The sequence below is a fragment of the Charadrius vociferus genome, unplaced genomic scaffold (genome assembly GCF_000708025.1).
Source record: "Charadrius vociferus isolate BGI_N301 unplaced genomic scaffold, ASM70802v2 scaffold1125, whole genome shotgun sequence".
Classification (NCBI taxonomy): domain Eukaryota; kingdom Metazoa; phylum Chordata; class Aves; order Charadriiformes; family Charadriidae; genus Charadrius; species Charadrius vociferus.
This window is the reverse complement of record NW_009648274.1, coordinates 105,523-118,008: the sequence shown is the minus strand read 5'-3', so window position 1 is coordinate 118,008 and position 12,486 is coordinate 105,523. Positions and strand designations below refer to the sequence as shown.

Below are 12,486 nucleotides of genomic sequence, written 5' to 3'. Positions count from 1 at the left end.
TCTCGGTTGTTATGGATTCATCTGCGTGCGTCGAGAGCGGTGGGTGTCCGCACATCCCACATTGACCGGTATGAATAATATTCCAGCTCGGTGTGGGCTTTTTATTCCCGTCAGACTCTAGAAGTGTTACGACCCATTAATTGAGAATTATCGTATATGAGGAGAGTCTGCAAACGCCTAGAAGGCACAGAGAAAGGGATGTTTTAAATTCACAGTGAGGAGGGGAGCTGGAGCCATGACCACCAGCAGTGCTTTCCCTTCTAGTTGCTGCTGCGCCTGGCCAGCGCGCTCCCTGCCAGTCGTTATCGCCTCTGAGTTCTGCTCCTTTGGCACCCTCTGGGACAGAACTGAACTATCCTGCTGTAGATTAAAGCTCCATCGCACAGCTTCCACCTGCTCCTGTTCTTTTTTTCTCCCTTTTCCTTTCACTGTAAGAACAGAGCACAAAAGATGTTTGAGAAACACGGTGGGAGCTGGAGTTAAATCATTTGCAGGGGATGAGGAAAATCAGCGAGTTTATGGTTTTGGCTACTGCGTCACTCCACTAGTACAAAATACCTTACAGCGCTGCAAGCCTTTACTTCCACAAAACTCTCCCATATCCAGGTGTATTAAATCCTGTGTATGGTACAGCGGAACGGGAACCTCCGACAAAGGGCGATTTGTGGCGTGGCTGCTGTGCAGCGAATCTCTGCCATCTCTCTGGATTGTACTTCGCTGTGGTTTAGCTTTTAACGCTGCGACTCCAGCCTGCCTCTGCCGTTGTGAGTGATGCCAAACGGAACGTGCCAGACGTAACCGCGGAACATGCTTGTTACCAGAGTTAATGACACAGCAGGCTCCAGGAGCCTGTGCCTTTTCTGGAATACCTTTGTTTTCCAGCGGCTCGCTATCCCGACAGCTCTGGCTTGTATTTGTGTCTGCGCAAAGTTTAAGTAGCTTAATGATATATAATGGGGGACATTGTGAGATGCCTGGAGCTGGCAGTTCCATGCAGACTTCCATTAAAATTAATACATGCATTTAATAAATATCGGCTTTTTGCAACCATTCTCTAGTCCGGGCTGTAAGTTTACAAAAAAAAAAAGGGACTAATTTTAATGATGGGGCCCATCTGGGCTGATTTATAACCTGTCACATGGACTGCAGGGGAGGCAGAGCTGATATAGTGATTTCTTGCATTAAATTACTGCATTCCTAGAAGATAGATATTGATGTGATAATTATTGAACAGGATATCAAAGTCCGTTTGCTGTCTGATTGCTCTGGAGCAGCAATAAATCAAGGAGATGCATTAAAATTCTCTGTTGGAAACAAAACTTCAGCTTTAATCAAATGTCAGATGCAGGCTGGCTGGTAACTATGATTTGGTGTTAACTGCTGAGCTGCTCCTGCGGAGTATTGAACAAATGACCTTCTAGGGAAAAGGAGCCTCAAATTGTAAACTCTCTAAATAGAAATCATACGCTCGTAATTGCTGCGGTATTTTACCTCGTTGCAATTGTTCAAGTGCCCGCTGCTGTGCCGCAGGCTCACCCCAGGGAGATGCGGGGAGACCGGGCAGCCCGTGACGGGGTTGGACCAGGCGGTGTGGCAGATAACTTAGGGGATCCCCCCGGAGCACCACAAAATCCATCTGGGAAGATGAGGCCTTAGACAACCCACCGAGCAACGCTGCGAAGTCAAGGGAATCTTTTTAAAATCGGGTCCTGAAGGGCAGTGGGACGGGATGCTGTTTGTCACAGCAGATGTGGGATTAAAGGACAGATTTTCGCCTGGCACGTGTGGCCGTGATAGAAATCTGCATTTGGGAGTCCACACCTTTGCTGTCCCACTTTCCGTGAATGTATGCGGCAGCATGCGCCGCACGCTGAGGATTAAGGTGTACCCTATTAATGAAAGCACCAGATCAGAAACCCAGGAATCTCTCCGCTTTGGAAACACGTAATTTTTATGTTTCGTCACGTCTCATTTCCAGGAAGAAAGCTTTGCTGCTTGTTCAGTACTGCGTGCTGCGAGCTCACCAGCGACTCTAAGCTTATCTGCTGTTCATCCCTTTAGAAATCCTACATTCAAGAACATAAACTTTTCCAGAGATAGCAGAGCTTTGATGCTGAAGTGTGTGATTAAATTGCCTTTCATACACAAGTTTACGAAATGGACTTCGAAAATCGCAAATATCATACAAATTAACGTTCCGCTGGCAATGTTAAGTCAGTTATGTTACCCACTTCATCTTTAGCTTATACTTAATGTTTTACACTCAGGGAAGACCTGTTAGCATCGCTGTGGCAACGTACAGCCTGTCTCGAGCAGGCGAAACTGTTGGTGATTTTCCTCTCTTGTCCCCTCTGCTCTTCCTTCTGCCATATCCCAAACATGTACACAACTCAAGTTTTCAATCGCTTTTAACGCTCCTGAGCAGAGCTGAAGGTAGTTAATCTTCTGAAACACCGAGCAAGAAAAAAAATGACTTTATGATATGTGATATTTCTAAAGCATTAGTTTTCTAATGACTGGTCTGGTACAGAAAGTCTCCCCGCTCACATTTGTGTATCTAAATTATAACCTATAAAGATTCACACATTCGATCAAAAAATGTAGTAGTTAAGTACACATCCGGGAGCTGAGCCAATGCGCAATCTGATCCCTCAGTGATACTTCCTTATCTGAGCGAAATGCTCTCCGTGGTTAATGGTTAAATGATAAAAATCAAAATAACCTTTGATTTGCAGAATGGATCTGTGACGCTGTGCCAGATTTGGGCTCCTGGCAGCCCAGTCTCTGACGGGCAGCGTCGCCTCTCTCCTGGGAGAGGCAGAGACTTTGTCACAGGTAGCTGCAGTGACTCTTCAGGGAGTTGTTTTCATTAGAGAGTGAGTGATGGCCTCGGGATGCGCTGAGATACGGCTCTCATCCTTTTTCACTTACTATGAACGAGACTGCTGGCGTTCTCGTTACATGCGTCAAGGATGGAAAAGCTTCTAGGGTTTTCTTTTTTCAGTCTGTAACTCTGTATGGTGAAAGCGCTGTTTGCACAGCAGAGATTTGATTGCGGAATTCGTGTGTGTCTGTGGCTGGACTTGGTATGATCTGATTTTCATTGATAAATGCTGGGGGTTTGTGCTCTCTGTCTCTCCTCAGACCTGGTGATGATAATTTCTGGATAATTTCGGCTGCGGAAATTGAAGTGTGAGAGCTAGGGATATAGCTGCAGGGAGGGGATGCAGCTCACAGGCCGACGTGGGAGAAGCAGAGTTATAGCCACGGGAAAGAGCCTAAATTTGATTGAAGGTTACAGAGAGCAGTGCAGCCTGGCAACCGAACCAATTTGAAATCAGAAATTTATATTTGAAAATAAGGTCAAATATTATCAAACTATCCTTATTTGGGGCCTTCGGGCTTAGAACCAGAGAGGAAAATCACAAGAGCCATCTCTGGCGCGTCCCCATCGGTGCTGAGCTAGGAGGTCTGTGACCATCACGCACGCTCTAACGACAGGATTTTCCTTCCAGGACAAGGTGCTGCGGATGCTGTACGTGTGGGCGCTCTGCAGAGACCAGGATGAACTCAACCCCTACGCTGCCTGGAGGTTATTGGACATTTCCTCATCGAGCACTGAGCAGGTTCTCTGAGAAGAATTGCACCCGAGGGCATCCCGTACCTCTCTTGAAGCAACGCCGCCTCTGAACTCGCGCCAGTCTGCTGTATGACGGACTCTGGGGGAAAGAGGCTAGACTGGTTCCTTTTCAGAAGAAGGGGCTGTTCGGTGTGCCCTCATTATACCAATCCCTGTTGCGAACTGGACGAGTCTGACACATCTGCCTTACGCTTTGCTGTGTAGTATGGCACTGTAAGGATGTACGGTAGATTTCAACGTGAATGGTCTAAGACACTAACAGCTGCTGTTGGCTTCTTTTTTGATTGTGACTGAAAGAGGCTGGTTTGGGTCCTGTAAGTTTTCCCAGTGCTACCAGTGATGGACGGAGGTGGGTATCGGAGATGTGACAGGTCTGGTTCCCATCTGCTGTCATCCTCTGGTGGCCTCAAAGGCATCCCTGAAAAGAACTTGGAGGTGCTTTTAAGGCATGTCTTGGTTGGTCTTAGCTAACACGCATCTCTTGTACAGAGTTGCACCGATAAGCCTTCTGTTGCTGCAGTGTCTTGCACTTCACCAGACCAAATACAATCGGGACTTTGCACGTCACTCTCTGTTGGCGTGAAGCGGAGTGGGGACGGCGATGTTGGCATCATCGGGCAGATTCTCCAGGCTGGTTGCAGTGTGGAGTTTGCTGCCCGTGATAATATTTATATATCCACAGCTTTGCCGGGGGAACATTATTGTTTGTGGTGTTGTGTCAGCTGGTACCGCTCAAGAGCACGCAACGGCATTTCTGCGTTGGGTTGATCCGATGGCGTGGAGGAGACAGGCTGTAGGTGGCTACGAGGAAGCAGACAGTTCTACAGCAGTGGTCGGGAGTAGGGACGGACGGGCTGGCAACAGATGAGAAAATAAAACGCAATAACAGATAGAACATCGCCTCTTTGTAGCTCAGGTATTATGTGAGATGAGAAAAGAGGGTGCAGTTCACACACCTACTGCGTAAAGTGCGTCACGAGCGTGGCTTTCTTCACCAGGTGGACTTCACGGGGAGGGCACAGCTGGTCTGGGGGTCCCGGGTGGCAACTGGAAGATGTCAGAGGGTGAGCTGCTGGCACGCGTACACGGCCTCGGGGTTCTGGGCTTCTGCTGGAGGCTCAGTCTGGGAGCTGTGGTGTGGGTCGATGCGTCAGCTGCCTCTTAATGGGAAGTGAGGTTGCGGGGAGAGGGGGGGGAAATCGATTGTGGGATAGGAAATCAAAGGACTGATCTGCTGCTGTGTTCCACCTGCGCACAAAACAGGGTGATGCAGGACGGTGCTTCCTTGACATTATGATTAAAGAGAATAATTGCCGCTTCTTCCTTTCTTGTGAGTGTCCGGATCGGTTCCTTTGAAGGTAAATGGGATTATGTCACAGCCCTTGAGTGAGACATTTAACTCCAGCAGCTTTCTTCGAGTGCGAGGCGATGAGTGTGGCAAATTCAATAGCAGAGCCTGCCCTGTCCCCTTAGAAGAAGCCCAGACCTGCTGTCTGGCTGCCACGCTGGGGATTTCTGTCTCTCGGGGCAGGCTGCGGGTGGGACGAGGTCCCTGCTGCCCCCCTCATCACACACTTCTCTTACTGGTGCTTTTGCCAGTGAAATAATTTCTGATTTTTACTCAAATATCTAAAGCGTTAGTACACAAACTGAAGATCTGAACAGAATAAATGCACAAGTCGTCTATGAAATCGGGAATCGCTGTATCTGTTTGCCGTCAGGAATGGTGGATGGATGTTTGATGTGGGCCTCACTCAGTGAGGCTCTTTCTGGGCCAGATCCCATCTAACGTCTCCGCGCACAGGCTGCGTCGTGTGCGCAGAGACTTATCCTTTATTTGAACAGCCGAACCACTGAGTGCAGATGCAGTGGTGACACTGAATGTCTTTGAGATTCTTCTTGAACCTCGTCAGGGATGGAGAAAGTCTCATCGCCAAGACCTTGCAGAAATTGAGTCAGTGGCCTCCGAAAATTAAGACTGGTCGTCTCCTGCCCTGCTCCCTCAGTAGGACACAGGCCGTCACCGATCGGACGGGAGTCTACAACAGCCTGGGTATGTACGGGCAACCTGTGGTCCGAGCCTTTTGGGATGAAGCATGTACAAATTACTCGGTGTGCTTTTCACTTTTTTTTTTAACTGATGTTGAGGGGGAAAAAAAAAAAAAGATCGGAATTGGAATTAAAAGCGTCAAAGTAATTGGCGTGCCCAGGACAGGGGCAGTAGCCCAGCCGTGGAGGGGGAGCAATGTCTCGCGTTGGTTGGCTTCCCCTGTGAGCGCCGGGTCACGGTTTGCGCTGACAGTCAGCCCCGAATGTCCCCAAGGAGCAGAGCTGGTGGTGCTCTGGTAATCCTGCTGATAAAATCCTTCCCCGCAGAGCACGTTGTGGTGCCGGCTGCTCCCTGGGGGGACTTCTGGCACGTACGTGGGACGTTTCCTTCAGCTGCTGTCTCACTGCTCATGAGCAGCTTTTCTCCAGAGATGGAGTGGCATAAAGGCAGTCACTGAAACGAGATGAGGTTGAAAGTGTGGAGGAGGAGTGAGGGTTAACCACCGCAAGTGCCGTACTGGTGACTGCTGCACCTGCCAGGTGTTCGTGGTGGCCCAATCCGCAGCGTGGGTTTGTTGGTCACCTTGGGATTTGAGGTGACTGCGCTAAATCCACCTCTTGGTTTTTCAGCAAAATTGGGCCTGGGAAGCTGGAGGTTCCTCCTCCCCACGGGGAAGGTGGTGAGCTGGGGCAGAGAGCCCCTGGACCCAAGAGAGAGCTTCAAGAAGCAGCAGAAATCACAACTGCTGAAATGAACCATCTCTAAGCTCTGCTCAACTGTGAGAGACCCGTAGTGGTTGTGGGAGAGGCGGAGGCTCTCACTGCTGGTTCTTCCTCTCTCAGACCTTCGCCCGAGGTCGGACTCGGATGGAGCTGGGCGCTCCACATCCCTTTTGGATGCTGTCAGGGGCTTGGATAGGCCTCTGGGCGTCTCACTTCTGCTGCTTGGCGTGGCAGAGCCGCAATGGGGTGGGATGCGAAGCGGTGGGGTGGGATGCGAAGCGGTGGGGTGGGATGCGATGCGATGGGGTGGGATGCGAAGCGATGGGGTGGGGTGGGATGCGAAGCGATGCAATGGGGTGGGGTGGGGTGGGATGGGGTGGGATGGAGGTGGGAGCCTCGTTGCTCGCTAGGTTTTGAATCCTCCTTCCCCATGCCTTGTGGGTCGTGACAAGTGTCCTCTGCGGCGCGTGGGAAGCTGTGTCTGAGGGCCAGATCCTGCCCGAGGAGGAACACCTTCCCCACGTGCCCTGGGACATCCCTCGTCCCCCAACCCCAACTGCTCTGCGCTAAAGGGACAGTGGAGGGACTTCACTTGTTGCGTCTCAGTGGGAAGTGTAACTTAATTATATTTTAGCTCTTGGGATAATTAATTATCTTGGGATTTTATTTTTTTTTTAAAAGTAATTACAAGTGGGCAGTGCAGACAGTTTGGATAGAAAGGCAGTGCTCAGCCTGCACATGGGAGGAAAAGGATTTTAAATTATTTTTAAATACTTCTCATGAGCGAGCAGATTTACAGTGGGCTGTAAACGCTTTGCGGCGCTGAGTTATGGTAGCACCGCGCAGACCTGGGCTTGCTGGCAGCCGCCACGATGGCACTGCTGTAAAGGCATCGGTGTGTGGAGAGATCTTGGTGGCGCTTATAAATCTCTCTAAATAAAGATAATGAGTCAAATTGGTACGGGGAGAGTACCCGGGACGGGGAGATCTGCAACCAGGGGCTGCATTTCGGGGCTCAGCCTCTCCAGCCTGTTCCACTGGGGATTAAATATAATAATAGTAATAATAATAATATAAACTGCCCTGGCCAAAGTGCAGAGGGCAGAGTTTCATGGGGATGAAGGTCTTGCGTGGGGCTCTCTGGGATGGGGCTGGGGTTGAGATGGAGCCAAGTTAGGTGGTGGAGCAGGACCTCTGAAAGCGCTAGTCCAGCCTCCTGCTTGGAGCAGTCTGGTGCTGTTCTGGAGGTGTCAAAGGATGGATGTGGGACCTGGAATTGGTTAATCCCGGGGCCACGGGATCTCTCCGGCACACTCTATGTGCCCAATGCCTCGCAAGCCTCATCTGTTGAATGATGTTGCTGGTACTACAGTAACCCTCCCCTCTCTCCCCTCCCTGTCTTCTCTAAGAACCGATGCAAACCCAAAAATACGTACGTTTAAGTGTCACCATCCAGCGGTCACACGTGGGCTGTGCGTGGCGTTGAGGGGTGCAGGGTCTGAGCCAGGCAGGGAGGGATTGTCACTGCAGAAATCTGAGCGCTAAAAGAGCGGAAAGACCTGGAAAGCATCACACCTTCCTGCCGAAGGGCGAGAAACGAGGCTGCGGGTGGCTGGGGAGGAGGGCTGGTACCCGGTACAGCCGTTAGGGCATCCCTCTTCTCGCTTTGGAGCACCAAAGGTCCCTCTGTCCGTTAGACAGGAGCACGAGGGTCATGGTGAGACCCAGGCGCGTGCTCCCGACCCCACCGCGGTCTGTCCCCGCACGTGGGAAGAGGCCTTCCTTAACCACAGGTTCGGTGTTTGGCTCTTAATATTTCCCTTATTCTTTCGCACAGAGGTGTTTTGAAAACTTTTTTTTACTTGATAAAGAGATTTGGGATCACTGTGACAACACAGTAAATCTCCTAAGTCAATACCACTTTAATAATTTTACCACCACATTGATTCTATATATTGAAAAAAGGAGATTTAAGTCTTTTCCTGGATTACCTACTGCAGAGAAGCTGTCATTACCTCTCTTCCTTTCAACAAGACTCTTCCCTCAGCCCCAATTTTTCTTGTCCTTCCTCCAGCGCTCGAGTTCGTTCCACAGGTCTTGTTGCACTGCAACTTGTGCAGAGGTTTAGATAATTGCTGGTTTTTTTGGCTGTCCTCTGCAAACATATTTAATCATTTCCAGTATTATCTTTTGCCAAGTACCGCGTGCGTGTTTGTGAAGCCTGGTTTAACTCTGCCTTAAATATTAAATACTGCGTGTTGTGTAGCTGGTCACCCGCTGTACTCCGTCAGTATGAAGACGTGCAGTTTGCTTGGCGAGGGCTTTTCGAGGGGGAGGTCTATCGGTCGCTGGCTGAGATGGCGCGTCCCCACCCGCTGCTTCTGCAGATGGGTTCAGCTCTCTGCGGTGATGGGGCAGCGGCAGTGCCGGAGTCCTGGCAGGAATATTTAGTGGTGAACCCCTTGTGCCAGCACGGGAGACAGCCCTGGCGCTGGGTCCTGGTGGCAATTGGGTGCTCTTCAACCCTCCTCCTTTGGGGAGAGCACCCTGAACACACATCATCCCGGCCATCGTGCTGGAAAGGCCAGGGGGAGCGGGTCCTTGTCACAAAAGGTGGCACATCCCCAAGTGGCCCCAGTCAGAATCATAGAAGCACAGACTGGTTTGGGTTGGAAGGGACCTTGAAGATCATGCAGTGCCACCCCCTGCCCTGGGCAGGGACACCTCCCCCCAGCCCAGGTTGCTCCAAGCCCCGTCCAACCTGGCCTTGAACACCTCCAGGGATGGGGCAGCCACAGCTTCTCGGGGCAACCTGCCCCAGGGGATCACCACCCGCACAGCCAAGAAGTTCTTCCTCAGATCTCATCTAAATCTCCCCTCTTCCAGTTTAAACTGTTCCCCCTCCTCCTGTCACTCCATGCCCTTGTAAAAAGTCCCTCCCCAGCTCTCCTGGAGCCCCTTTAGGCACTGGAAGGGGCTCTGAGGTCTCCCCTTTTTCGCCTTCTCTTCTCCAGGCTGAACCCCCCCAACTCTCCCAGCCTGTCCTCCCAGCAGAGGTGCTCCAGCCCTCCCAGCATCTCCATGGCCCGAGGTCTTTGCAGGGCTTCCTGAGATGGACATCTCTGATGTGGGACAGTGCTTGTAGGTGTCCTCGGCTCCCTGGAGCCATTGCAGCTCATGGTGATGGGATGGTGGAGGTGGTTTTTGTGGTGTTGGCTGATCCGGGGCAGTGTGACACTGGTCACCAAGAAGCATTGGAGTGGCCTTTAACCACGTGCCCTCCACCTACGGCTCTCGCTGCTGCGCTGCAGAGCCCGACCGCCGCCGGAGCGCCATGCTGAGCCGTAGCACAGCGCTCCACCACTGCGGGACACTAGCCCTGCAGCGACGAGGCAGATGCAGACGCAATTTTGGCTAGCGTTCCCCGTCCCTCAAGCAGGGATGGGTTTGCACCCGGGTCTGTCCTGACCCACGGGTGCCTGGTGGTGAGGGACAGGCTCGTCCCCGCAGCGCAGTGAGCTCAGCCTGTCGTTCGCTTGGAGCTTTTGGCTTTGCAAAGGACAACTTTTTCTCCTCTTCCTCACCGAGAAGCAGCTGGCAGGAGATGGTGTCTGGCAGTGGGACACAGCCGCTGGCAGCGGGGGCGGTGTGTCACCAGAAGTACGCGAGACCTCGCCTCATCCAGCCCACAAGGATATTTGGTTGAACGAGGGGGAATTAACCCAACTCTCTGGTGTTTGGGGATGTCGCCATCCTTGTCACACGCCAGCCCCGAGCCTGGTCCGGTTCCTGGTGGCCCTTCGGAGCTGCCGCTGCTTGGCTCAGCGCAGGGGGTGGTTTAATGCGTGTCTCTCTATTAACAGGGTGTCAGATGAGGGCAGTGGGAATTACAGCCTGGCGGGCTCAGCCTCCCGTACCTGGGGGCTCGGTTCTGCTCCGCTGAGCCTCTTCCCAATTACCTGGACGTGATCTGCGCTGTAAGATGTTGGCAGACGTGTTCTCGCCACGAGCTTCTCATCAATCAGCACCCCCGGGTCCTCCTCCTCCTCAGGGCTGCTCTCCGTCCGTTCTCCAAGAAGAAGATGACAAAACCCACACTGAGAAGCGGAAGAGGGACAGAAGGACCTGTGGGTGCCAGCCTGAGGGGATGGGGTGGACTGCTGCGGGCATGGAGCAGCGTCCCGTGCCGTGCCATGGAGCCGGCAGCGCTGTTGGCACAGGGGGGCTCCCCACAGCCCCGTCCAACTGCCGAGATCTGCTGTGGGGAGAAGACCTCCCTTCCATCAGTGCCCTGGTGTGTGGCCCCGGGACAGTGCAGACTGGCACCAGTGGCTTGGGGACACCGGTGGTTGGGGACAATAACCGTCTTGAGCCGGCATTAGGAGACACCGTAGTGCTCCATCCGAAACCCTAGGGACTGTTTGCTCGTGGGAATTTGCATTTCATGAATAATGAATGGAGGATAATTTGCCGTAATTAGGGCCTGAACCCTGCCAAAGTGGAGAGGGGTTTGGGGCTGAGACAATTAACGGTTGCAGTGTTTAACCACCCCGGGGAGGCTGAGTGCTGCAGGGCAGGAGGCAGCGCCGAGGTCACGGGGACGGTAATTAGGGGGACAGCAATTACCCGGGGTGACGAAGCGCTGCCCAATTACTCATCGGGTACAAACAGGCTCTCGCGTTTAACCTGAGTTAATTCTGCAGTGCCTGGGCAGGAGTAACGAGGAACGAGTCTGCAGCAGACCGAGCGTGGAAGAACTCCACGGGGCTGTTTGAGACCTCGGCTGAGCTTCCCCCCCCCCCACCAGCAAAGAGCCCCATCTCCAGGTGGGGGGGTCCTGGTCACGCAACCTCCCCCCCCCAAGCAGGGATCCAACAACCTCCTGCGCCCCATCCCCGAGCAGGGACGTGGGGTGAGTCGGTGCCGGTCCATCACTGGGGCTGGCAGCATCCCGCGGTGGGGGGGCGCAGGACTGCACGCACCGGGCACAGGATCGGATTGATTTTATTTCTGCCCCCACCCAGGATTTTCCAAAATTCTCCGAAGATGGCTCATTATTTTCTGGAAATTAAATAATTTTTATGGGCAGAGGCTCTGTTTAGAAATCATAAGGAAACAAACAAATAGAAATGTGCCACTACAGCTGTTTGTTTGCAATGAGCTTTTCCTACAGAACTTTGGTGGAAGCGGTGACATTCGTTACGGGTGTTTGCAGCGGAAAATTTCCATCTTTTTTAGAAACACTCCCCACTTCGTTACGTGGATTGATTTGACCCAATACGGGAAACGTGTCGGTATTTTCTTGACAAATGTTCTCATTCGGATATTCCCATGAAAACACTGAATGATTTCAAGGCAAAAGGGAATTTCAGGAGATGGCATTAGTTTGGTTAGATGCTGCATTTTCTGTCCTTCCCTAAAATGTTCCCCTTGACATGGGTTCCCCTTGGCACGGGTGATGTCCCCACATCATCCTCGGTCCCTGATGGTCTGGGCTGCTCAGGCCGTGGGTGCTGCTCCAGTTAAACCATATCCAAAGTAAAGTGAGATGCTTTCCTCTGCCACAGACCATGTTGGGCAGGAGGACAAGGTGGGGCTGATGGTGGTCCCACATGATGCTCTGTGAGAAGGAGATGGTGGAGTGAGATCACATCCCGCAAGGTCCTGCATCTGGGTTGGGGGTGATCCCAAGCACAAATCCAGGCTGGGTGGGGAATGGCTGGAGAGCAGCCCTGAGGAGAAGGACCTGGGGGTGCTGATTGACCAGAAGCTCCCCAGGAGCCCACAATGTGCGATTGCAGCCCAGAAGGCCAACCTCATCCTGGGCTGCATCAGAAGAAGCGTGGCCAGCAGGGTGAGGGGGGGATTCTGCCCTTCTGCTGCGCTCTGCTCTGGGGAGACCCCACCTGGAGTACTGCCTCCAGCTCAGGGGGTCCCAACATAGGAGAGACATGGACCTGTTGGAGTGGGGCCAGAGGAAGGCACGGAGATGCTGGGAGGGCTGGAGCCCCTCTGCTGGGAGGACAGGCTGGGAGAGTTGGGGGGGTTCAGCCTGGAGAAGAGAAGGCGAAAAA

The 12,486-nt window shown here is 52.5% G+C and overlaps 1 protein-coding gene across 1 annotated transcript in view; it reads left to right on the top strand.

The window, feature by feature from the left end:
- The window catches only part of TIMM44 (translocase of inner mitochondrial membrane 44 homolog (yeast)), a 21,529-nt gene extending 17,423 nt beyond the window's left edge, over positions 1-4,106 (top strand). Inside the window, exon 12 of the mRNA XM_009884517.1 lies at positions 3,516-4,106. Coding sequence (XP_009882819.1) covers positions 3,516-3,635 — 120 coding nt within the window. The 3' untranslated portion in view covers positions 3,636-4,106. The remainder of the gene's footprint in view (positions 1-3,515) is intronic.
- The last annotated feature ends 8,380 nt before the right edge of the window (positions 4,107-12,486 follow it).